Source organism: Cervus canadensis, chromosome 25 (assembly GCF_019320065.1).
Source record: "Cervus canadensis isolate Bull #8, Minnesota chromosome 25, ASM1932006v1, whole genome shotgun sequence".
Lineage (NCBI taxonomy): Eukaryota > Metazoa > Chordata > Mammalia > Artiodactyla > Cervidae > Cervus > Cervus canadensis.
The window spans coordinates 27878642-27905201 of record NC_057410.1 but is presented as its reverse complement, the minus strand read 5'-3'; the positions used below and the strand labels follow the sequence as shown (position 1 = coordinate 27905201).

General features: G+C 51.9%; 1 protein-coding gene across 2 annotated transcripts; it reads right to left on the bottom strand.

Annotated features, from left to right (window-relative positions):
* Positions 1-10609: 10609 nt before the first annotated feature.
* ACVRL1 (activin A receptor like type 1) lies at positions 10610-25659 on the bottom strand. 2 transcript variants are annotated; one of them, XM_043446904.1, is made up of 11 exons: positions 25536-25659; positions 24861-25052; positions 19482-19550; positions 18683-18931; positions 18284-18495; positions 17931-18030; positions 17429-17575; positions 16869-17144; positions 15948-16145; positions 13045-13175; positions 10610-11813 (listed from the first exon to the last, which is right to left on the bottom strand). In XM_043446904.1, exons 3-11 carry the CDS (start codon positions 19543-19545, stop codon positions 11679-11681), a joined length of 1512 nt encoding a protein of 503 aa, XP_043302839.1. In that variant the 5' UTR covers positions 19546-19550; positions 24861-25052; positions 25536-25659; the 3' UTR covers positions 10610-11678. The 2 variants fall into 2 exon arrangements, with proteins under 2 accessions (XP_043302839.1, XP_043302837.1); XM_043446902.1 differs by lacking the exon at positions 25536-25659 and having other exon boundaries at positions 24861-25273.
* Positions 25660-26560: the final 901 nt, after the last annotated feature.

The window sequence follows — 26560 nt, the reverse complement described above, 5'->3', positions numbered from 1 at the left end:
GCCGGGAACACCAGCATTTCCAAGAGAGGTAAAGAGACATCTTCAAAGACATCTGAAAAGGAGCCCCCAGAGAAGCTGGAGAGAGACCGGCAACTTGCGGCAGGAAAAGCCGAGGCGGGAGCAGTCAGCGGTCAAATGTTGCCAAGAGGTCGAGTTAAAAAAGGAAAGACTGATAAGGGTGCACTGGATTTTGCAACAAGGAGGCCAGTGGTGACCTCCAGGAGCTGTTTCCATGACGGAGCCAAAAGGTGGTGGGCTGAGGAGTGAGTGGGAGCTGTGGAAGCAGAGACTTCACCAACAAATGTGACTGTGAAGGGAAGGGAGAGACATTGGGGTGGTTGGAAGGGAGGTGGGGGTGAGAGTATTTTGTTTGCAGCAACTTCACACCCCAGTGGGAAGGACTCCATAGAGAAGGGCAAGTCAAGGATTCATTTTGAAAAGTAAGAGTGAGGACCTGAGAGGGGACCTAAGGAGGGAGAGATTTGGATGCAACAAGTTTATGGGTTTGGCGTCTGCAGTCGAGAGCATCCTGGCACTTCCATTTTCTATGAAGGAAAAGACAAAATCGATGAAGATCTGAGAGTTGCAACCCTCTCATTTACACAACTGTGATAAATCCATTTTTGTGTTTTTACCTCAATACCATAAAATCAAATTCTCACATTCAAAAAAAAATCAAATTTTCACTGAAATGGGAGGAAAGTGCAAATCCAGTAGAATTGTGGAAAGGCCAGTTTGAATGAGCGAATATTGGCTTAAAAGAAAAAAAAGAATTTTATTCATTTCAGGTACATACAGTAACACAAAATATTACCTAGTAGTTGGGAAAGAATCATTTGCAATTAGCATAGAAATTGTTTGGAATGTAAATTAGTTTTTCTGAAGTACTTGACTGTGCTTAAAAACAGTACTTTAGTATTTTAAGAATTCCCCTTGTGGGGTGAAACCACTTTATATCTATTTTAAAACCTTGTTAAGTCTGCTTAAATGTAGTTAACTTTTTTTTTTTCTGGAAAAGATACCAGCTACATCAGAAAACAGTTTCTGGCAAAGGTAAGATTGTGCAACGGTCCACCACAGAGCACTTTCCAAAGGCCATTTCCACCAGAGAGCAGATCTGATTGCCTGAGATTGTTACTAAGGGAACGGTGGGCGTGAATATAAATTTCATTTCACAAAAGACCTAACCAAAGTATTGATCCAAAAGGAGCAGCCAGTAAGTACAGGATGAAGAATCTTTTTCTCATTGAAATAAATACACATAAATATCCATACACATGTACCTATATATGTATATGGCTTATACACGTATACACATATATCTGCAATCACATTTCAAATCTCCCTGGAAATCTCTCCTCTTTAGCTGCTTCCCACATGAGGAGGCTGGGGAGATTTGAGAGCAGCCAGGGCCTGGGGAGAGGGACTGCCTTTGATCTTAGTTCTCTGAGTAGGGATGGATCCCATGCCCCCTGCAGTGGAAGCAAGGAGTCCTAACCACTGGACCACCAGGGAAGTCTCAGCAAGAGGTATTGACCCCAAGCTAGCCTGGAGCTCTGCAGAACCAAAGCCATGAACACTACTGGTGAGGGCAGAGCACTCTCAATGGTTTTATTATTAATTATCCAACAACAGTTCTGGCCAGGCCCCTTTTCCAACATGATCGAGATTCCTCAGAGTATTTCCATTTCAAGATGAGGAAACCTAGTATTATGTGCTGTTGCATGCCCAAGTCACGAACTCCGGAACTGCTGAGTCAAGACTCAGACTCTGTGGTTTTGTCTTCTCCCCCAGTATGTGTGAGCTTCAGGTTAATCACACGGTAGCTTGTTATTATCACTGACCTGTGCAAGGCAGCAAGTCATCTCTCAGACTGTATCTTCCACCTTTTTCCAATCCCCTTTTCAATCTCCGTCCACCTTGCTCCCTCTCCGCACGAGCATTCTAGTGAGTTTGTGTCCTTAAGTACATGCATATCCTTGTTAAGAACGCAGTACTGTTCTGAATATGTATGAATTCTATTATTATTGTGTGTGCGTTAAGAACACTTGACATAAGCTCTTCCCTCTTAGTGCATTTTTAAGATTACAATACTGTATTGTTAACTAGAGGCTCTCTGCTGTACAGTAGATCTCTAGGTCTTGTTCTTCTTGCATAAATGAAACGTTGTACCCGTCCAACGACTGCCACCCCATTTCTACCTCAGCCCAGCGCTGGGTGCCACCATTCTACATGCCTATTTTGTTTTCATTTTGCTGCGCTGGGTCTTAGTTGCAGCATGTGGGATCTTTAGTTGTGGCATGTGGGATCTAGTTCCCTCACCAGGAATTGAACCTGGGCCCCCTGCATAGAGAGCAGGGAGTCTTAGCTACTGGGCCCCCAGGGAAGTCCTGAGTCTAACTAGTTTAGGGTCCTCATATAAGTGGTGTCCTATAGTATTCGTCCTTCTGTGTCTGGCTTATTTCACTTAGCATGCCGTCCTCTGTGTTCATCGACATTGTTGCACATGGCAGGATTTCCTTCTTTTTAAATATTAATATTAAAATGAATTAATGGCTGGATAATATTCCCTTGTATGTATATACTACATTTTCTTTGTCCATTTATCTGTCAACGGACATTTAGTTTGCTTCATGCCTTGGCTATTGTGAGTAATGCGGCAATGAACACGGAAGTGCAGAGGACTCTTCGGAATTCTGATTTCAATTCCTTTGGATATATACCTAGAAGTGAGACTGCGGGATCATAGGATAGTTCTATTATGCATTCTGACTTTATATAAAAGGCACTGTGATCTAGCCCCCATTCTCTTCTGCCAATCAATTCTATATTTTAAAGATCTATCCTTATTGCTGTATGTATATCTGGTTCCATCTGATGAATGACATAATACTCTGAACTATTTGATCCCTGCATTGGGAAGATCCCCTGGAGGAGAGCATGACAACCCACTCCAGTATTCTTGCCTGGAGAATCCCATGGACAGAGGAGCCTGGCGGGCTACAGTCTATAGGGTCACACAGAGTTGGACACGACTGAATCGACTTAGCACGCACACATTCAGCCACAACATTTTACTTCTCTGTTCCTCCAGCAATGGACACCGAGGTTGGCTCCACCTCCCCGATACCACAAGCACCATGGTGTTAAACATCCTTGTGCGTGTCCCCTGTGGGCTTGTATGAGAATTTCTCTGAGATATGGACCCAAAGATGGCATCACGAGATCAAATCACATGGGCACAGCCACTTTCACTAAGCAATGCTAAAAAGGCTACACCGGTTTAGACTTCTACAAGAAGTAAATAAGAATTCTTATTTCCCCCATCTCCTTGCTAATACTTGACATTACTCACTTTTCTAATTTTGCCATTTTGGTAGATATTAGTTTTATGTCATTTGAATATGCATTTCTCTGACCACTAGTGAGTTTTAGCATTTTTTTTTTTAATTTGGGTTTCCTTTTCTGTGAATAAACTCTTCATGTATTTTGCCCATTTTTTTAAATTGACTTTTGTTGATTTGCAGGAGTTTCTCATATACTGCAGATATCATTCTCATATCTTATAGAGTTTTTCAGGGATTGTAAATATCTCTTTTGGTCTGCCATTTATTTACTGGTTTTATTAATTCATTGATGTTAAATTTATGGTGTATCTCTGAAAATGTACTGATGTCATCATATCCGTATAGTTCTTCATTTTGTAGTTTGTCTTTTAAGAGTCTTGTTTAAATCTTTCCCCATACCTGGGTCACAAGGATGTCCTCTTACATTTTCTTTTATTAGCCTCACGGTTTTGCCTTTCACATTTTGGCCCTTAATCCATTTGGAGTCCATCTTTGTCTTCATTAATATTTCAACAGTTTTATTGAGATATAACTCATATACCATACAATTTACCCATTTAAAGTAGCTTTTAGTATATTCACAGAATTGTGTAACAGTTATCATAATTAATTTAGAACATTTTCATCACTGCCCCTGGAAAAAAAAACCCACTATACCCTTTGGTTATCATCTTCACCAAATTTTGATGACATCTTTATCACATATCAGTTCTCCAGTGTACATGGGTCTTTTCTGAGCCCTTAATTGTGTTCCACTTGTCAATTTGTCTGTGTGTCCATTGTCTGGTACTATACTATTTCCATTACTATGGCTTGTCGTGTTTTATTAACTGCTACAGCAAGTCTCCACTCTTCACACTATTTTAAAACTGTCTTGGCCAAATTCATATATCGTTTGACCTAGGCATTTCACTTTTTAGAATTTATCCTATGGGTATGTTTGAAAGAAGCAAAATGATACACATACAAGTTTAGTCATTGCAGCTTTGCTTGCTATGGCCCTAAACTGGAAACAACCAAAACTTCCAATATGGGGGACTGGTTTAATTACGGTACATTCAAACAGCAGAATACCATGCTTTTCAAAAAGAAGAGGATGAAGGAGAAGAGGAAAAAGAAGGAAAAGAAGGAGAAAAATGAAGAAAGAATCTTAAAGCTCTCTGCTGGATGTGGAAAGATCTCCAAGGCATATTATTAAGTGAAAAAAACAAGGCGTTGCATAGTGTATGTAATGTTACGTTTGTATAAAGATAGGAAGGGACAAGGATCCATATTCAAATTCACTTAAATCCATATAAAGAAACTTTGGAGAGACAGAAGCATAAGAAACTAAAACTAGTCATTTCTTTGGGGTTCAAGGAACTTGGGCAGATGGGCAACAAGGATGAGAGGGAGACATTTCATTGTCTGCCTTTTGACACTTTTGTTTCCTAATAAAGTGAATATATAACCTATGAAAAAAATAACCTAAAATAAGGGAATACTGACTTAGCTCTTCATGAGTTTATATTTTTCCATATAAAATTTAGAATACATTTATTGAATTACTAAAAAAAATTTCCAACTAGAATCTGGACTTGGATAAAACCCTTGGCACCACACTGCTCCTCCCCTCACGGGTCAGAATTACACTGACAGCTTTGAGGGCCTGAAGCCAAGAGAAAGCCCTGGTCGGGTGTAACCAGGACTGGAAACAATTCCGAATTCAGGTGAAAGACCCCAAGTTGTAGATGGCTGCTGGTTTTCTTTTAAATACTGGCCATTTAGAGCCATATATTTCACTCCTTTACTTTGGCCTAACTGTTGTATCAAGAAATGATCTCTCTGGGGGAAAAGGAAGAAGTATGGAATACAAATCTTTAAAACAACTGAACTGAACAGAGAAATGAATGCTGTTCAAGGACGCTGAGAAAACCCTCATGTTGAAAATCAGATCTGTATTGTGAGCGATGCTTAGAAATCCATGAGTTGAAGCATAGTATTATGCCTATCATCCTTGTAGTTCCCTCAGTGAGATAGGTTGAGAAAAGCTCTTCATTCATGGTATAGATTCATGAAGAAGCTAAATAGCATTAACCCTTTACGTTGACAACTGTGAATTTAAATCTGTGAATCCTAGGTGACAACCACACATACCAACATGATTTATTAGTATTATATCCAAAATAAAATAAAATAAAACACCCTTGTCCATGATCCATGACTACTTGCATTAGTGAGGACAAAGCCTCATCAACCACCTGGTGGCTGGTCATCTTAACTGCAGGCTGAGTGCTTGAGAAAAGGGTCTTTGTTGAGCTGAGTTTACAAATCCAAACCCAGGAAGGGCAGTCGGACCCACTTTGCAAACTTGTTTGTTTTCTTTTTCTAAACATCAGTCCAGCTTCTTGTCCCGAAGGATCATAGATTCCAAATTAGTAGAGTCAAAATTAATGAGATTTTCCAGTAATGAGCCCGAGACTAAAATGATGGAAAATCCACTAATTATAGACCATGCAGCCACCTAAGCACGACTTGGATCCAGGCCTCTGGGGGGAGGAGGAGAAGGGAAGAGTGAAGGTCGTAGATGCAACCTGTGCCTGACACTCCTTCCTTCCTGCTGCCACTGCCCTTTTCCCTGGACTTGGGGGCCTTGCAGCACCCAGAGCTTCCTGCCTCTGAGCTCCTACCGGCTACCCCCAATCCACTCCCCCAGGTCAAACGAGGCCCTGCTTCTAAGGGCTCTGTAAGGCTAAATTCCTGGAAACTGCAATTCAGGGCCCATAGTGGAGGTGGGGGGCCTGTTTTCGCCTCAGTTCTGGGAAGCAGTGGGGGAGGAGTGCTGGAAGAAGGAGGAAGGGTAGAAAAGGCAGACAAAAATGCCCATTATACCCAAGCCCTGTCAATTTCCTTTTTTCATCTCTTTATCAGTGTTTGTTGACTGAGCTTCTTATCAACAGGAAACGCCTGCCTAAGGGGACAAGGCAGGTCCAGAGGGACTGGGCGCCAGGGGCCGGGAACTCTGGGTGGTATGGTGCTGCTGTCCAGCCTGACTGAGCGACCTCATGACTCCCGGGACCCAGCATGTCTCCCAGGCTTCTTGCCTTGGCATCTGGTGAATCCTTAGGTGTCCACAGTAAGACAGTACAGCAGACAGGCCCTGATCATAGCCTAGGTGGGGCTTCAGCCCTAGCCCTCTGTGACATGAGAATTGCCCTTGCACTTAAAACCCATCAACCCCCCTCTTTCCTAGCTGAGAGGCCAAAGGACCTGCCAAGGTCAATAAACGTCTTAGTAAGTCACCCCAACTGGCCCTTCTGTTTGCCTTGCGCCCTCAGAAAATGGTGACTGTTCTGGGCATCTAGGCCCGGGACAATTAGGTGCCTGGCACAATTAGGTGCTTCCTTCTGGAGGAAGGGGACTCTTCTAGCACTGAGTCACCTCCTACTATGTGCCAGGTGTTTTGTAAACACTGATCATCAGACTAGCTTACTGGTCTCCCAGATGGGGTTCCCAGGAGAGGGACAGAATGAGGGTCAGATTTCACAGGAGGCTAAGATCAAATCTTACTGCTGAAAATAAATGCCCAAGAGGGATAGCTGGGCCAAGCCAAGCTTTATGGTGGCTGAGAGGAACAGGTTTATCTAGATGTCTTCCTTTAAACTGGCAGAAGACTAAATCGAGGGTATGGGAACTGGCTGTTCTGGTAGAAGAGGCGGGAGCAGTTTGTGCAGAACAGACCATGAGCCAGCCACCTTGCTTCCCGTTCCTTGCCTCTGTCTATCAGTTGCCCTTGAACAGCTCCACACTGCTTTGGGTGGTGGCGGTAACAAAAGAAATGCCAGTGTGCCTTTTGCCCTGCCCCCGTGTCTCCCCGGACAACCCCACTCTGCCCCCCCCCACCCTGCCACTGGCTCCTGCAGTTGGGGATCTAGGTCAGTAAGAGTGGGTGGGTGAGAAAGAACAGGGAAGAGACTCATCCAGACGTGACACCCCGCAGGGCAGCAGTGACAACACTTTAACCTGAAAGCTGCCTGAAAATAGACTGTGTGTCTATGACATTATGCAAATTGTATGCAAAGTCAAGAAGCCCTCTGTCTCTATTTCTAGCAAACTGAATGTGGTCCTGGTGGAAGCAGCTTGTTCCAAGAGTCGCCCACCCACAGTGACGACTGCACAGTCAGCATCCGTCCCCACTCTGGACGTGCACCCCTCCACACCACCCCCAGGGCTGAATAGACAGGGAGATTTGCTACCTCTTGGTCTGTTAATCTTGATGTGAGTGAAGCTCTGGAGGAAGAAGAGCCACCCTCTGTGAGGGCAGAGGCAGGCAGGACTGAGGGAGAATGGTGACTTCGAGAGTAGGGAGAACTGGGTACCACAAGGGCTTGGCAAAGGAAGTTGTGGTCATCAAAGCACATGCTCCAGGAAACAAGATTCACTCTCATTTGGGCATGTTATAGACACCCATCACCCCTGAGGGAGCATCCTTACCACTTAGATGATCCCCTCCCTCTTTGTATAGGTAAGGAAATTAGAGCCTGGGGTCCCCCCAGGAAAGCAGGACAAAACTGAGAAAAAGTTGATGGATTTTCTTCTTTCAAAGGCAGGCAGATTCCCTGAGGCTCCACATGGAGGCAGGGGCTTGGATGCCATGACCTTCTAACCCTGGAGGGCAATGGGCCAGTTCTTCTTTCCAAGATCGCAGCCTGTCTTGTGATTTCTTTTCCGCAATGTACTCACTGCATTTCTGCCCATAGTCAACGATATGTGGACATCACGGTGGGATGTAAGGATCAGGGTCTGGCAGGGACAGGAGGGGAAAAGAACACTCTCATTTTCTCATTTTCCCAAAGCTGGTTTAAAAGGTCCTCTGGGAAAGAGGGCACTGTCCGTTGTGGGGGTCCATGGACAAAGGTTTCTGCAGTCAGTAGCAGGCTCCAGGCATGAGCCACCTTGCGGGCTGCTAGGAGGAGGGGAGGTCCTCCGTGGTAAAAGGGAGGTCATCCTTTGGTAAGGGTACCCCAGTTCTGTGATTCCCTAAGGGAGCCTCTGCTGCAAAGGCACAGATTTCCTAGGCTGGGCAGTCAAATGGAAGGGTCATCTCTTGCCTTCTTTCAGTACCTGCCTCCCCTATGGCATGGCCCCGCCGCCAATTTCAGGGGGGAGGAGGGGGAGAGGTGCTTTCTCAGGCCTCCCTGGACGCCAAGGTGGGTTCAGAGGATGGCGGTCACTTTCCCATCCTGGGGATAAGGATTGACTCCTGGCAAGGGAGGGGTGGGCATTTAAAGAGGGAATTGAGAACAGCGAATTCAGGCGGGCGTGTCCAAGCTGCCTCTGAGTGAGGACGCAGCTCTTTTCTAGATGTGGTTTTCGGGGGACCGTCCCTACAGAACAGAAGCATGGGTAACCGCACGCACACAGCTGCTTGGGCGCGGCGTAAGAAGATCCGAGGCAGGGAATAGGCTCGCGGCCCCACGCGCGGGGCGGGGCGGGAGGCGGCTGCTGGGTCGCCCTTTCGCCAGCAGAGGGCGTGCGGAGGCGCCGCTAGAGGGCCGCTCCCAGCCGGCGGTGGGAGCTGAGATTTGGGCGGCAGCTCCGGGTCCAAGCAGGCCCCTCCACCAACTGTGACTTTTCTCTGCAGAGCAGAGCCCAGGCAGGATACTCTGGGACCATCTCCTTCCGCACCCCCTGTTGTTCCCTCGGCGAACCAGAGGGAACCAGAGGCACCAACCTGGGAAGACTTAGCCAGAGCTCCGGACTCAACCAAGCTTTATTGAGGACCTACTATGTGCTAAACGGCTTCCCTGATAGTTCAGTTGGTAAAGAATCTGCCTGCAATGCCGGAGACCCCCGTTCGATTCCTGGGTCGGGAAGATCTGCTGGAGAAGAGAATGGCTACCCACTCCAATATTCTTGGGCTTCAGCTAGTAAAGAATCCGCCTGCAATGCGGGAGACCTGGTTCGATCCCTAGGTTGGGAAGATCTCCTGGAGAAGGGAACGGCTACCCACTCCAGTATTCTGGCCTGGAGAATTCCATGGACTGCAGAGTCCATAGCGTCGCAAACAGTAGGACATGACTGAGCGACTTTCACTCACTCATGTGCTAAGCAGGAGTTAAGTGCTCCCACAAACAGTACCTCCAGGCTAAGAGACTGTAATATTGGGCCTGGAACATCATCCTGAACTCAGCAGCATTATGCAGACTTCTCTCACCAATGTCTCCTACTCTGGCCATAGCTGTTCTCCCAACTCTGGCCCCTTCTCTCAACCCTCCCCCATCACTTGGCCTCCTGCCTCAGACTTTCTCTTCTTAGGGATTTTCCAGCCTTTGGGGGAGCTGCTGAGTTTAGTCTCTGGCTTGGAGCCTAAGGAGACTTTTTACCCCCCAAAATCCAGTAGAGATAAAATCCTTCAGGGGGATTCCTGGTCTAGGTGGATTCCAGTGACCCAGAAGACATGACTCTGCCAGGAAGCAAAGTGCCCTGCGATGTTGTGGGAACCTGGCAGGTTCATGCAGCTTTCTGTTTCACCCAGTTTCACTTCCTGCTTCTCCTCTGGGCCTTGCACAATGCTGGGAGGCAGCCTGGGAAAGTGCTGCTCTGATGGTGGAAGGAACACTCGAGAAGCTGACCAGGGAGGTTGTGCTGGGGCATTTCCAGCAGGAGGGGAGGAGGCTGTTTCCTTCACCTCTTGTGGAGAACTGAGGGTCCTTCTCCATGCCATCCCAGGGCCAAGGGATGTGAGACCAGGTCTTCCCAAGTTTGGGGCTGTCATGTCCCTAATCTGAGCCCTGTGCCTCACCCCACAACCCTCAGGCCCTACCTCCAACCCAACTGCCCTCTAGCCCATCCACCCACTGAGGGCTCGGGTAACCTCCTCAGCACATGGACATACACCCTGGAACACCAAAAATTTGATATTTCCAAATGCTGAACTTTCCGTGTGTTTCTCTACAGGCATCAGGTTCTTCCTAGACACATACACTCTGGGGTCTGGCCAAATGTGTGGGACTAGGAAGGCCACACAGGGGCCCATGGGGGAAGAATCTGGGTGCTGGAGGCTTGTTGGCTGGAGCCAGATTTCTTCTGAGCCTTGGATGCCCTGCAGGAAGCTTCCTCAGACCCTCTCAGCCCTGGGGAGAGAAGGTGAAGCCACAGAGCAGGTGAGTGGCTGATTTGCCTGCCAGACGACCCAGGGTTGTCTGAGCCCGAGGATGGCCAGAGGCATGGGTTAAGACAGGAACTGGAGCTTGTAGAATTAGACTAGGAAACATTTCAGATACTCTTAGCCTCAGATAAAGTTATTTTCAAATTTCCAACTTGAGGCAAATTGCCAGGAGCTGGGGCAGAAGGAGTACAAGGCACTGATGAACAGAGTTCTGACACAGGCTGAAATTTCAAAGACCTTTAGAGCTGAAAAACCTTCAAAGGACATCAGGAGGACACCTTTCGATATGGAGATGAAGAAACAAAGGTCTCGGGGGACAGGGAAGGCCTCCTTTTTGTCACAGAGAGCAAGCACCTGGACCAGACTCTGGGTCTCCTGACTCCCAGATGGGCCTTTCCCCGGCCACGCTTGGCCCCAACATCCTCTTGTTTATTCTGGAAGTCCTGGGCCTTGCCCATCTGACCTGCCACTTCTCCACTGGCCACACCCACAGCAAGACTCCTTGGGTTTCATGTCACAATAAGTCAGTTAGGAAGGGGTGGGAGAGGGGCCGAGGATCAGGCTCCACCTCTGCGGGGCCAGGGGGGCGGAGGGGGGGGGGCGGTTCGTGTCTAGGAGACAGGGGCCCAAGGTGGCCTGGAGCTGAAATACAAACCCACAGAGAAAAGCTGATGGGCCCTGGGTGTCTGGAGCTTGGGCCAGAGGCTGAAGCCTGGCAGGGCAGAGTGTCTGCTGAAGGCTGGACAGGGCTCTGTGCCATCCTGGAAGCTCCAGTGGGGCAGTGGGGTTGACAGAGGGCAGGGGGTAAAGTGCAGGTCCAGGCTCTGGGCCCAGGACGGTTCCCTGGCTTGACCGCTGTGGCTCTGGGATCTCTTGCATCCTGTCCTGATGCATAGGGGTGGTATAGGGGGTGCGTCCAGGGCATGGGGGGTAGGGAGGGAGCCAGGCGTCAGAGAGCCTGCTGCCTGGAGCAGGCCAGACAGTGGGGGGATCGGGTTTCAGCCCAGCTGTATTTTTGGCTGGATGGGCTGGGGGCCGAGTCGGACAGGCACAGCTGCCCATAGAGGGGTACCCCCCTCCCCGGCGCACACACTCAGAGAACGGCTCCCCAGGCAGGCTGCCATCCACCAACAACCCCACAGACACTGCAGGCAGAGGGGAGTCAGGCTTCAGCCCCATGGCTAGGGAATAACTTTGGGCTTCTGGAGACCATTGCTGAGTTTCTGTAGTGTCTTCTTGATCCGCAGCGCAGTGAGGCGGGCAGAGGGGTTGGGGTACCAGCACTCCCGCATCATCTGAGCCAGGCCTGAGAGGACCTGGGGGGAGGGGGAGTGAAGGAGAGGAGAGGAAGCAGAGACATGGGTCAGGGACCGTGGAAAGGAAGAGGCAAGGAGGATGCCCAAGCGGACAGAAAAGTTGAGACGAGGGAAATGAAAGTGCCGAAAAGGAGAGGAGAGACAGCAGTGGTGAAAGGGAGACAGCGGGAACAGGGCAAGGATGAGAAGAGAAAGACAAAAATGGAAGAGGAAGGGAGTGGAGTGAGAAGGGGATGGGGAAAGGTAGGCAGGATGGAAAGAGAGATTAACTCAGGACTTCACGGACACCCTCTGGTGAGTACCCCCACCCTCACTCCATCAAGACCCAAGAAAGGGGAGACCTGCAGGCCTTGGGGCTCTCACATCCCCCTCTGAGAGCAGACCCCACTGCAGAAGGCAGTGGCTCCCAGTACCTCCACCAACCCTGGCCTGGTCCAGTGGACACTGGGAGATTGGGTGGTGGGTGCTGCCCTCAAAATGCATGTGTCCAGGAAGCTCAGTGGTCGCAGAGTGAGCCAGCCTCACCTCTGCCTTGGAACTCAAGCCAGTTCCTGGGAGGGAGTGTATGTGTGTGTGCATAGGAGTGGCTTTTTGTGGCTCTGTAATGTTGTACAGAAATGTACATGAGTCTGTGTATATACACATGTATACACATGTCAGTGTTCAGTCATTCATTCCATAAACATTGGCTGAGTACCTAGTGTGTGCCAGGCACTGTGACAGGGAACAAGGAGAAAAGCGCCAAGAGAGAGACAAAAGGCCTTTTTCTCTGTCTTCATGGGGCCAACAGTCTGGTATATATGTGCATGTGTGTGTACCTGTGAGTGTGTGCATGTGCGTGTCCCTGTGAGTATGTACATGTGTGTATGTTTGTACAGAAGTGTGTATATGCCTATATTTGCCTATATATACGTATGTGTGCATTCTATATAAAGTATGTGGAGTGCTTTGAGAAAAAAGAACAACAACAGTAACTTCACAGCAAAAAACAGCAGAGAACCTCTGTCTTTGCAGGCAAGGTGAAACGTTCTAAAAAAATCCCAGAATAATCAGAGGGTCTCTGGAGGTCCAACAGGCAGGAATGTGAGAGGGAGTACCCAGAGAGGTCCCCTGGGATCAGTCCCCTAGCGCCTACCCAGGAGAAGCAGAGGCCAGACACGAGTTCCTCAGCCCAGAAACCCCAATGCTGAGCCACCACCCCACACCATCCCAGCACCCCCAGGGGCCTCACCGGGTCTGCAGCCAGCCGGTTGGGGATGGTGGGGGTCTGCTGGTCAACACACACCACCTTCTTCATGTCCTCAAAGCTGGGGTCATTGGGCACCACATCATAGAAGGGTGGCCTGTAGTCCTCCACAATGCCTAGGGATGAAGGACAATGGGACAGTCACTTGGGACCACAAGCAGGTCCCATACCACCCAGAAGTGAGCCTTGCCCACACTCAGTCCCAGGGTCCAGGAAACCAGTTGCCTGCCCATGCTACCTCTGAAAGGGACACCATAATATAATAAATATATTTATAAACAACAATTACTGCCATTTATCTTACATTTACCATATATGCCAGGCATTGTGCTATAAACACTTTATATGCATTATCCTGTTAGTCTTCACAGCAACCTGACCACCCATTTTACAGATGAAGAAAGTGATGCTCGGAGAAGTTGAACCCAAGGTTACACAGCTTGTAATGGCAGAGTCAAGACTTAAACACATTGCATTCTTAGGACAGATCTTGTTCCAGTCTTTCCACAGCTGCCTCTCACCCAGGGTCTGGGTACCGCTTCCAGGCCCCAACTATCAGAGATGCCCCAAAATATCTAATGTTTATCAAGCGATTACTATGTGGCAGGCACTGTCCTAACTGCATGGCATTAGATCCTCACAAAACAACCCTATCAGATGAGGAAGATTATTAGCTCCACTTTATAAGCAATGAAGGGGATCCCAAGTCACGCTAGTGGTAAACAACACATCTGCCAATGCAGGAGACATAAGAGACTCAGGTTCAATCCCTGGGTCAGGACAATCTCCTGGAGAAGGGCATGACAACCCGCTCCAGGATTCTTGCCTGGAGAATCCCATGGACAGAGGAGCCTGGCAGGCCACAGTCCATGGACTCCCAGAGTCGGACAGGACTGAAGCAACTTAGCATGCGCGCGTGCACACACACACACACACAATGAAATTCAGGCCAGAGAGGTTAAGAAGCTTGTCTAAAATCACACAGATAGTAAGTGACAAAGCTAGGAGTTAAGCCCAGTAAGTCTTACCAAAGCCCATGCTCTTGACCTCCAAGCTACACTTGAGGGAGGCAGACTGCTAGGTGAGGATGTAGAATGAGGAAAAGGGGAAGAAAATACATCTTCTAAGGGAAGATCTACCCAGGTCCAGATCACATTCACCCACTCTCAGGGGTGGCACAGGCCTCTGCTGACCCCCTCAGCCAGCAGCACCCCCTCCCCTCATCATCCCAAGTGTGCCATCCTGAGCAGGATCCTTCTGAAGATGACGCTGGTGGAGCGGCAGTCACTGGGGCAGAAGAGGCCAGACCCCAGAAAAGCACCTTAGGCCCCACCCTGCTTCCAGCCCGAGGCTGGGGGCTGCAGCCACACAGAACAGCCGCAGCCTCGGGAGAGCCCGAGCCAGCTGTGCTCCCCGTGGCGCGCGTCCAGGCCGGGCCCTGTGCTGCTTGAGCCCTAATCAGTGCTGCGCAGAGGCCTGAGCGTGTCTAATGGGCCTTTAATCAGCGCCGGGGCTGACACCAGATTACAGTGTTTATAATGCGCCGCGAATCTGTGCGGAGCTGACAGAGCTTCCCTCCTCCCCAGGAGTCTGCAATCAGCCTCCTCTTCAGCCCAGGCTGGTCCAGCCTTCCTTTCCTGCCTGTGGCTGGGTCCAAGGGGGTCTCGGTTCCTTCCAGATGCCCCCTTTACCAGCCCCAGCCTCTGGAGTTTATGTCTGAAGCTGAGCCCAGCAAGAGGGTGGTCCCCAACCTGTCAAGACTCCTGGCAGCCCCTCTCCGTGGATAGCCTCCACAAAGACTGACCAGCCTCCCAACCTGGTCCAGACCACCACCCAGCACCCATCCACCCCAGGACTGGGAGGGCACCAGCCACAGGGCAGGCCTTCTATATGAAGAATGAGGTCCCTGTGCCTGCGCCCCTCCAAATTTCAGTTCTCTGTAGCACCCATGGTAATAATGAGGCAGTAGGGACTTCCTTGGTGGTCCAATGGTTAAGACTCCACTCCCAATGCAGGGGGCACTGGTTTGATCTCTGGTCAGGGAACTAAGATACTGCATGCCGCACAGTGCAGCCAAAAAAAAAAATAATAATAATTATAATAGTAAGGCATCAATAAGCAGGCAGCACAGGCACTATTACATCCCGCATTTCTGTGGAAACAAGGACCAAAGAGGGGGAAGTAGCACAGTAATAAACAGCACTGGTCCTGAGAGTCAAATTGCCTGGTTTCAGACCCCAGTGCTGCCTCTAGCCAGTTGTAATTCTGTGCCTCAGTCCCCTCATCTGTAAAATGGGGGTGCTGCTGTGTCAACTATTTGTCATTACAACAATCGCCACCAATATTTACTGAACTCCACAACAGTTCCAGATACTGCCCTGATTACCTTATTTGGATTATCTCAACAACTGGAAATTATTTTTCTTCTCATTTCACAAATGAGGAAACTGAGGCACAGAAAAGTAAAGTACCTTGCACACAGCAAAAATCAGGAACTGAACTTGGTCTGATTTCCCACCCATGCTCGTAATCACTAAGCATACCGCCTCCCTGCCAACACAGGACAACTCAGTAAGATAATACATGTAAACAGCATGGCATCTGGCACATCCTGAAACTCAATAAATGTTAGCTGCTATTAATATTTCTGCTATTATCAATTACCCAAGATTTCACAACCAGAATCAGACCCAGATGAACCTTAAAAGGTCACTCAGCTGAACCAGCTGGTAGGTGACAGTAAAGGGAATTTGGAAGGTCTGACCACAAGCCCCTCAGGCCATGGGCACCAGCTGGTGACAGGAAGCCCAGTCTCCCACCTGTCAGCCTGGGAATCCACCTGCCCTGTTCCCCTCCCCCACCCCATGCAGGGGGTGCCGGAGGCTCACCATTGACAATGGTCCGGCGGGTGATCTCCCACAGCACCAGGCCAAAGGCCCAGATGTCCGTCCACTTGTAGGATTCGAAGCAGTCGGTTCGGATCTGCTCTTCCAGCACCTCGGGGGCCATGTACCGTTTGGTGCCCACTCGCGGGTTGTTGCCAATGTCCAGGTAATCGCTACCCTGGGAGTGCATCACAGCCAGGCCTGTGGGTAACCAGGCCTGTCACTCCTGCTGCTCACCCAAGCCCACAGACAGGGTGGCCCTGGGGAGGCTGGAATCCCAGCGTGAGGTGAGAGGGCGAGAGACGGCAGGACACAGAGGGGCCGGCAACTGGAGACCCGCCCTGAGGTGGGCTGGGAGACAGCAGCCACAGGAGTAACTGTCCCTGTCCTACTTGGCTTGTGTGGCACTCTCTAGGTGTGGGAATCCAGTGAGATGTGCGTAGGCAAGGCGGGCATATATTTCAGAACTGAACCCCAATGCGTGGTGACAGGGAGCGATGTGGTCAGCAAAGCCAGGATGGGAATCCAGGTTGCTGGCTCCCTGCCCCTTTCTCCCCACACCTGGAGCCTGGCTGAAGTGGTGGAAGGAGTCTGGGCTTGAAAATAGCATTAAGGCCCCTGGTTGGGTGTGGGGCTCTTGTGCAGGTAAGACGAGAACACACACACACACACGTATGTAAGTTTTAAAGTGCCAGTGTACACACACGCACACAGGTGAGATGAGAACATACACACATCTATAAGTTTTAAAGCGCCAGTGTGTATATACACACCCACACCCCCCCCCCCCATAAGTTTTAACGCGCCAATCAGGCCATTGAAGCCAGGCATCCAAACATCCAAACAGGCGAAGACAGAACCGTGTAGAGAGGGAGGGCGCACGGACTCCACCCTCCGGCCAAGGGCCCGCCCCTCCACACTCACCCAGGTCGGCGATGCAGCACTGCAGGTTGCTCTTGACCAGCACGTTGCGGCTCTTGAGGTCGCGGTGGGCGATGGCCGGTTTGCCCTGCGTGCCGAAGATCTCCACGTGCAGGTGCGCCAGGCCACAGGCCGCGGACACGGCTAGCTTCAGGGCCAGCTGAGGCTCCAGGGTCTGCCTCTGCAGAAAGTCGTAGAGCGAGCCGTGCTCGTGGTAGTGCGTGATGAGCCACAGCTGCGTGCTGGAGTTGCGGGAAGTCATGTCCGAGGCAATGAAGCCTGTGGGCGAAGGATCAGGGGGCTCACCGCGGGGCTAGGGATGAAGGAGGCTGGACCGGTCAGGGTCGGGGCTGGGGAGACAGGGTGGACGAGGTCAGGACAAAGCTGGGAATGGGGTGGAGGCTGGTCTGGCTTAGGGCAGAGAGGAAGCTGGAGTCAGAAGCTGGGGCCGAGGGCCGCTGGGAGTCCTTCAAGGTTAGGTCAGTGTCCAGAGGCCGGGTGGTGGGGCAGGGTGATGAGAACGCGGGGTCTGGCCCAGCGCTCCCCGCCCCATCCCCGCTTGCCTAGGATGTTGTCGTGTCTGAGCAGCACTGTGTTGTAGATCTCGGTCTCCCGGAACCAGGACTGTTCATCTCTGGAGGAGAAGATCTTGACGGCTACGCTCTCACCATGCCACAGGCCCCGCCACACCTCGCCATAGCGGCCCTTTCCTGATCCAGCAACCAGAGAGGGGGGAGGGGGTCACATACAGACACACAGAGTCCTGGGCACAGTCACCCTCAGAAGAGGCCCCCCTCTCATTGCTGCCCTGGCTCCGACTGCAGAACCTCTGAAGCTTCTGTTTAACTGAATTCAGACCACACGCCTCTGGCAGGCCACCTCCGTTTGCCTCTTGTTCCACCCCAGCGCCTGGCCAAGGATCAGGCACTGCCCCATCTCCACCCCCCTCCCTGGCTGGCAGAATTCCTGTTCTGACCCAGGCCTGGCCCCACCTGTGACTCCCTCACCCCTCCAAGCCCACTGGGAGCCCTTGGTCCCCACCCCCTGAGCTCACCCACTGCTCACCCACACACTCCACCAGGGCGACCTGTCGAGCCACTGTCCTCTGCACCAGGAACGGGAGCCCTGAGCCGCTGCCCGTGGTACAGTCACTGTCCAGGAGGTCCTGGGAGTACCGAGAGGCCACTGGGGGGCGGCCCCCACCCACCAAACCCATCTCTCCCTCCTCAACCTGGGCCCCACTGCCTCATCTCGCCGCACTTCCCACTCAAAACCCCTCCCGACCAGTGCCCAACCAAATCTGAGTGCCTGCCATGTGCCTTGCTCAGCTACCTGCCACTCTGTGCCCCCTCTGACTCTGTGGCTCCTGTCTACCCCCCACCAACCACCCTGTGTCCCAGGTTCCCCCAGGCCCATACCCCCAACATGCTGTCCCCCTGCTCAGATGGCTTCAGGATGAGGCTGGACTCGCCCAGCTCACTGTTCAGGCCCCGCTGCTTCTCCTTCCTCTGCCAGACATGCCACAGGCCCGGGGCACCCAGGGCCACGAGCACCAGCAAGGCCAGCACGGGGCCCAGGATCAGAGGCAGCTGGCTGTCTCCTTGCGGCTGCTCCGGAGGAGTCTGGGTGGCTGGTGGAAGAGGGATACTGAGGCCCAGCTTCCACCAGGCTGGATGCCCCCCACCTTGCCGCTCTGCCAGTCAGACCCCAGGGCCCTGCCTCCCCCCACCCTCCAGGCCAGAGCATGAGAGGCAAGCAGGGCAGGGAGGGCAGAGTCGGAGAAGCCGGAGAGGGGTTTCCGGGGCAGCCAGACGTACCCTCTAGCACCAGGGACACGTTGTGGTTGCATAGGGTGCTGTAGCAGCAGTAGTGGTTGACGAACTCCGTGGGGCGCGCCCTACAGACCTCTGGGTGCATGCTCCCGCAGCCCCGGTGCTCCCGGAGCTGTCCGTCCTCCCACACCAGCACGACTGTGCACCAGGACCCCTGGCAGGTAGGCCCCCTGCAGTGTGGGTTCTCACACGTGCAGGTCACCAGCGGGCCCCGAGAGGGCTTCAAGGGGTCACCTGAGGGACACACTGGAAGCTCAGCCACTCTGGGCCCAGATCTCCAGGAGGAGCCTAACCCCTAAGTCTGCCCAACTGCCCCCTCCCTTCTGAGCTCTCAAACCAGCCCTTAAGGGTCCCAGTCCTTTAGTTCCATCCTCAGCCTTCCCCCTCCAGTGATTCATCCCCTCTAGGGGCAGCTGCCACCATGAGAACCAGGCTTCTCTCCCTTCCCTGATCCTTGGATCTCCCCTCCCAGTTCCAGGCACAGCAGGCCCCCAGCCCCAGTGCTGAGAGCTCTCCCAGGGCCCCCCCTGCCAACAGCCCCACTGTCTGAATCCCCATACACATGTTCCCACCCTGGAGTCTGAAAGAGCTCCAGCCTGTTGGTTTGGATCAAGAGGCCAGCACAGGAGGGTTGGGGTAGTTGAGAGCTCAGTCTCGCTGAGCCCTGTCTCCCCAGTCCCCCTCTTCCCAGCTCCTCAGACTCAGCCCAACAAGACCTGAGCCCAGACAGCCCTTTCTTTATTCCCTCAGGCCCCTGTTCCCTACCTGCTTCCCCAGTACTCACCCTGGGTCAGGCTCAAGACCATCAGTAGCATCAGAAGCCTTCTCCTGGGAAGGTTCAAGGTCATGATCCCTGGAGAGGAGAAGGGGTGCAATAACATCTTTGAAATGTGATTCCCCTCTGTGTTTTCAGCCACTGACTGTGGGTCCCTCCCACCCAGAGGAAATTGCTGGGAGGTTTTTTTTTTTTTTTTTGTGGGGGGGCAGGCAGGGAGGCCTCCTCCCTGCGTCTGGCTTTGGGGCGGGGCCTGCAGGGGAAGTCCTGGTTCACTTCCCCATGGAAACCATCCTGTTAGGGGTAAAGGGTGGGGAACCATGCTTAAGTGACCGAGAGCTCGGGGGGACTCCCAGCTGTCCTGCCGCTGAGTGCAGACCGGAGGGCGCAGAGGGCATGGGGCTGGTGTGGAAGGAGCATCTCTTTAGCAGTCCCCCACCCCTGTCTGTCCCCTGTCCCTTGCCCACCCCTTCCCAGCCTCCACCCCTGCCCACCCCTTTCCCAGTGCCCCCCCCCCCGCTTAGGCCTGGCTGCCTCAAACATAAACAGGCTCCTGTCTTCACTTCCTGCCATTCAGGGTCCCGCCAAGCTGGGAACAGGAATCAAGATTGTTTAGATTGGGGTCTGGATAGAACAGGCAGGAGTCACGCACAGCAGGAGCTCAGGCCATGGTCTCAGGGCAGGCTGGAGTCGCTACAGGGTCTGCAGGAGCCACTTGGGGCTGGGACACCCCCGTGACAGAACCCTCGTACACCCTGTGAATCGCAGAGCCCAGTTCCTTATTTCAGAGAAGATGGGGATCAAGGCTCAGCCAGGAGAGGAGGCTTGTCCACGGTCAAATGGGGTTCAGTGGCAGTGCTAGGAGTACAACCCAGGTGTCCAGACTCCTAGTCCAGTGGGGCTTCTACTCCACATCCCAGTCTGGGGTGACAACCCATGTCTGAGCCTGCGGGGCTGTATCAGCCATATCAAGCCTGGACAGTGCCAGGCCACACTGTCTCTAAGGAACCTCCCTGCACCCTCATCAGACTATAAGATGTCCTCTCTGAGCCACTCCCCCCCTTCTCTCTGTCCTTGAGGTCCTGGGAAAGAGTGGGGGTAGGGCCAGTGATGTGGAAGGGAAGTGAAACATACTTAGACACTGAATGTTTGACCTTCTGTGGTTGGTTAAGATTGAACTTTTCCAAAAGTTTGGTGGGGATTGTTAGGGGAGTAATTCTGGTCTATGACAGTCCCATCTCAAGTCCCAGACCAGCTAGTGCTTCAAAAGTGACCCCCATCTTCATCTCTCAAAGGCTTAGAATGAAAAGATTAGGGCTGAGGCTGCAGCAAGAAGGACTGAGGTCAGACAGCAAGAAGAACTTTCTGAATGGTGGAGAGTAGCAGGTGTGTGCTTGGGGACAGAATGCCCAGGTAGGGGCAACAGACATGAGGGAAGAGAACTGTCTTCTGGTGTAACATGGTAAGGCTGGGGGGCTGGGCATAGGGCCATATAGGCTGCAGAAGGCCCCTAGTCTAAGAATGATGCCAAATGAAGATCCATGATGCTGAGGCTCTGAGGGCAGGATGACAGGGGGGAGTGGGGGGTGCTTCATGGGCCTCGCTGGCTGGTGGCAGCTCTGGTCTTCCTGCCTGGGCTTCCTCTGCCCCAGAGGCCCAGGGCTGGGGGAGGAAATGGAGCCCTGGTCTGCTGCAGCTGTGTCCCCAGCCTCTGCCTGACCTCCTGTCTCATGCCCCTCCCGCAATACAGGGGGGACTCTGGCAAGCACTCTGCAGTGGGACTGGTGGCCGGAGAAGGAACCCCAGATGAGCTGGCTTTTCCCACTGGGGTAAGGGAGGGAATCCATCCTTGTCAGTCTTTGCTCAGAAAGCAGCTAAAGGAGAGGGGATGAAGCAAGAAGGAAAAAGTGGGTAACAATAAGGATGATAGCTGGCATCCTTCTAGAATCCTCTCCCCATGCTTTCCCTTCTCTGTGCTCCAGTGCACCCTCTCACTACACTATTAAGCAGCAGAATCATCTCAAGTGCTTCATTAGAAATGCACTCTTTGGTCTCACTCCTGCTCCAGATTCTGGTTCAGTCCATTGAGACCAGTAAGAAACATGCATTTTTTAAAATTCCCCCAGGGAATTCGGATCAGTTTTTGTGGGTACCACACTTTGAGAACTGAGTCCTATACAACTCCACGATAGAGTGGAGTACAGAGGGCAGGGATTCTGATTCCCATTCCGGGAACCCCCCTGCCCCGCGCCACTTCTAGTGGAGAAGGGACAGACAAGGCTAAACACTGGAGCCAAGGACTTGGAGATGTTGCAGAGAGAGGGTGGGGTATGGGCTTTGTTCAGGCCATCTCCAGCCTCTGGGGCCCAAGAACAGTGCAGGGAGGGCTTGGCAGCATTTGCAGAATCTGCCTCTGGTCTAAAACTGGGAATGCAGTGACGGAAAGCTGTGACTGTCCAATTTTTTACTAGGCTCAGAGTAAGTTTCAGTACAGGAGGGTGCTGAGTCCAGATCAGTCCCAACTCAGAGCTGACCTGGCATAATGCGCCCTGACACCTGACTCCAGCACAACTAGACTCATGGGGACTGGTGGACTCCTTTCCCACCTAACAAAACTTCTTGAATGATCTGCTGACAGAAGCATCAGAGTTTTTAGCCAGAAATCACAAATGCTAAACTAATTTCAAACATTAACTTAACCACTGTGAAATTCTTAGTAATGAGTTAGCCTTCTCTGAGTACTACTTATGTGCTAAGTACTGAACTTTGATGGATGATCTCATTTAATCCTCACGACAATCTAATAGGGAAACGGAAGCTGGGGGATGTTAGGTTTCTTGCCCAGAATCACCATGTGCGTCTTGATTGACTTAAATTGCTGGTAATACATCCTCACTTGGTCATTTAATTTCTGCAGTTGTTTGGTGTTAGATAGGTCCCTCAAAGGAAGAAAAAGAGCAAGCGGGGGTTGCATTAACAGACTGCAACTGTCATCGCCTGGTATCCAATATGCGTTTGTCTAGAAATCATCTATGTGCTATAACCTTAGTCTTAGGTAGGGAGAACCAGAGTAAGGGTGTGCTCAGAAAGTGGAGGTCAGTTTCCTTCTCCCCAGCACACCTGAGGGATTGATTTAATGAGCTCCCATGAGCAGCAGTTTCTCAGCACTGCAGTACTGTCCTGGGGCTGCAAGTGCCTTGCTCTGTACATCAACCGGTCTTACCCACACAGCAGAGGACCAGACTGAACTGCTCCTGCTGGGTGGCCCCTTAGCATCACAAAGCACTTTCCTCTGCATCACTTCATTAACCCTTCACAGTACTGGACTGGGATGTAGCATCAAGTAGGGAGTTTAGGATCTCAGACGGAATGCAAAGGCAGCACAGTGTAGCACAGGGGTTAGGTTGTCATCTCTGGATCATATAGACTCAGGTTCAAATCCTGCTTCTACCATCTAGGGCTATGAGAGTTAGGACAAGTTACTTAAACTTTCTGAAGCTTAAGATCCCCTATGAAAAATGAGAATAATAACAGTGCTCATTTCAAGACTTTCTAGGTGGTCCAGCGGTTAAGAATCTGCCTTGCGAGTGTGCAAAGCTGCTTAAGAAGCCTTCAGTCAACTTAGAAACCCAGCCCTGTGAATGCCAGTTGGCTGGCTGAGGTCAGAATCTGCCCGACTCCATGCCCTGCTGCCCCTCTCAGTGGTTCCTTTAAAGGGCGTCACAGAACCCTGCTCCTAGGGGTGAGGCTGCCGTGTGGAGGAGCTGAGGGGGTCTGGAGGGGATGAAATGAACAAGGGAAGGCCTGAGGAGGTGCTGCTGCTCCTTTTGCCAGGGGCTGTTTTCAAAGCAAAGGATGATTCCGTTAAAATGCATACTCAAAGCAGTACAGAAGACACAGGTTCTAAATGGCTCCTTCTGATCTCAAATCAGTACATTTATTTCAAGTCTTTATCTTTTCTTCCTCTAATATGGATTTTAGAGAGTTTTGCTTTTTGACTCCAAAGAGTCAGGGTCATGGGGCCTTTGTTCAGGTTCCCAGTGGTTGAGGAATATGTTCTTTGACTACATTTACATGGCTCAATAAATGACCCAAAGAAGAATGAGAGGGTAGTTTCACTGTGCTAATAAAACAGCAGCTCTAAAAAAAAAAAAAAAAGAATCTGCCTTGCAATGGAGGGGACACAGATTCAATCCCTGGTCCGGGAACTAAGATCCCACATGCCTCTGAACAACTAAGTCCACTCACCACAACTACTGAGCCCATGGGCTCTGGAGCCCACCACAACAAGTTCACGTGCCTCAACGAAAAGATCCCATGTGCCACAATTAAGACCCAACATAGGCAAATAAATAATAAAAAAATTTATAATAGTGCTCATTTCATAGGTATAAGTGTACTAAGTGGTATACCGTAAGCACTTAACAAAAGTTACTAAAAACCCAACCATCCATGGAGCTTTGGACAAATGACTCACATCTGAATCTCTTTCCTCTTCTGTAGGATGGACACAATAACACCTCTTGTCCTAGGTTGCGGCCAGGATTACTTGACAAAAATGTATTATACGTAAGTGTCCACATAGTAAGTACTCAATAAATAGAGGCTGTTTTTAACCACCTGATAGGATGAAAGGACAGGTACCAGGTCGAATAAACAGTCAGGGATCAGGGATGTCAGACAGACCCTGACTTAGCCAGAAGCTGCCCATATAGAGAGGGTGAGAGCTATTGTCCACTATCCCTCTGTCCTTAGAAAAGAAAAGAGAGGGTGGGTGACCAGTTCAGAGATACTCATAACAGCACTGGCCTCCCGGGCAGACTGAAAATCTGGGGTCCCATTCTGGAGGAAGAGTGCGATCCACTTTGACCTGGATCCTGAAAGAAGTCCATGGCATGGGGTCTCTGTGACCATACAGGGCTGGAGGTGAGGTTTGGAGGAAGGGGCCAGAGTGTCAGATTCCTGTAGCAAGACCTGCAAGGGCTGCTCTGGGAAAGACGGGTTTCAAGGAGAGGCTCAACAGCACTGGAAGTGGACACCCACCCCCAGGTCAAGCCAGGAGCCTGGAAGGACATGTGACCCCCTTCTCCATAAGTGAAGCAGGGTGGGTATCCTTCTGCCCATTTTATGGATGAGGATGGGAAAACAGCGAAGCTAAGTGGCCCCAGGAACAAAGTTTTCTGAATCCCAGTTCAGGTTCGATCCAACCCGCTGCAGTCTTAGGTGGGGTGATAGGCAGATGTTCGTGGAGGGCGAGGGGCAGCTTGCCCTACGAGGAGCTGGGACTGATCCTACGGCCACCTCTCTGAGGGTCTCTCTGGGATCTGCCGTGGGAAAGGGCCCATTGGGGTGGGGGTCAGCTGCCCCCCTCAGCGGACTTCGACTCACCTCTGGGCCTGCCTTGCGGTCGGCGGGGCGCGGACGTGCAGCGGGCGGCCTCCTCCCCTCACCGGCGGCGGCCGCGGTCACACGACGGGCTCTGGACAGCCGGCCGGGGTCCGGGGTCCGGGCGCGGCCCCAGACGGGGCTGGGGCCGGGGAGGGGCTCGCTCGGCGCGGCTGACGCAGCGGCCTCCGGGGACTGGGAAAGGGGCCGGAGCAAAAATGTTTCTTATTCCAGCGTCTTCCTGCCTGGCCCGGCTCCACCACTCCCTCCTAATAAACCGTTTCCTATTGCCCAGCTAGCCGACGGCCGCCCGCTCGCCCCTAGCCAGGGCTCAGGGCCGACCCTCCCTTGCGCGCGGCAGCAGACACCTAGGGCGGCCTCCCCCTCGGCTGCCCCTGCCCCGGGATCAAGGCCGCGCCCCCGCCTCCAGCCTCCCACATCCGCCTCCCCGAAGGGGCGGGCCTTGGTCTTGGGCTGCGGGGGGTCTCGTGGGGTCCAGGCCCAGAGCCATCGGGGCCACAGCCAGGATGCGAGGCACCCTCCGTGGACCGGCCGGGGGAGGGGTGGAGGTGGAGGCGCCCCTCCCGCCCGAAGCCGCTGAGGGATGCCGGGGAACCCCTGACAAGAAGCAGGCACCAAGGGAAGGACATGCGGGGAGGGCAGATGGAGAGAAGTTACCTGTCTTCCCACCCACAACTCCGGATCCTCTGCCTGCCTACGAGGCTCAGCAGCAAGGGCAGACTTTGGGGCTAGCAGCCTGAAATATTTTGGCTCCGCCCTCTGCCCCCCTCCCTCCGAGATTCCCTACATCGTCCAGATCCTTCAGCCTCCTCCCGGGGGCCCCATTCACCCCCTCTTGTTCCCTCCCCTCTTCCGCAGCCTCTATCTGCGCAGCACTCAGCGCAGGGCCAACAGGCCCAGAAGCGGCAGCTGTGGGTCAGTGGTGACAGGTCTGAGTCAGTGCAGCTCAGTGACAGGGACGCCTCTTCCCACCATGGGCGGCCAGAATGGAGTGAGAGGCCTTGGACTGCCCCCTTCGAGGCTGGCCCTTCACCCCACCAAATGGACCTCTAGGTGTGGGGAGCCCCAACTCCCTGGGGATATTGCTGGGACAAGGTGGAAAAGATGTGTTGGGGAGGGGAGTAGAATGGCTTCTCCCAGAGAAGCAAACCGGTCCTCCTGATGGCCTTCCCAGGGATCAGAGCAGTGACACTGTTGTCTTGCTTTGCTCCAACCACTGTGAGCACCTTGAAGGCAGCACTCCACTTCATCCCTCTGCTGTGCTTAGTCGCTCAGTCATGTCTGATTCTTTGCCACCCGCTAGACTGCAGCCCACCAGCCTCCTCTGTCCATGGGGATTCTCCAGGCAAGAATAATGGAGTGGGCTGCCATGCCCTCCTCCAGGGAATCTTCCCAACCCAGGGATCGAACCCAGGTCTCTAGCATCGCAGGCAGATTTTTTAGTGTCTGAGCTACCAGGGAAGCCCACTTTATCCCTAGCCTCTAGATTATCCACAAAGACTCTGAAGTCTGAATCCGGACTAGTTGTGTAACCCTAGACAAGTGACACCCCTCCTAATTCTAACCCTCAGTCTCCCATCTGCTAAATGGGCATAATAAACAGTTCTGGTGCTTATCTTGGCTCATAGCAAAGACACTAGCTGACAGACTGACACAGGCTGCCTAAGCCCTCCATCCGAGAG

Coding starts and splice junctions, on each gene's coding strand:
- ACVRL1 (XM_043446904.1), bottom strand. CDS start 19,545: ATGACCTTGAACCTTCCCAGGAGAAGGCTTCTGATGCTACTGATGGTC. Junction 18,031..18,283: donor AGGGGGACAGCATGTTGGGG/GTATGGGCCTGG, acceptor CGGTACTCCCAG/GACCTCCTGGACAGTGACTG. Junction 17,145..17,428: donor CAGACACGACAACATCCTAG/GCAAGCGGGGAT, acceptor CTTCGCCCACAG/GCTTCATTGCCTCGGACATG.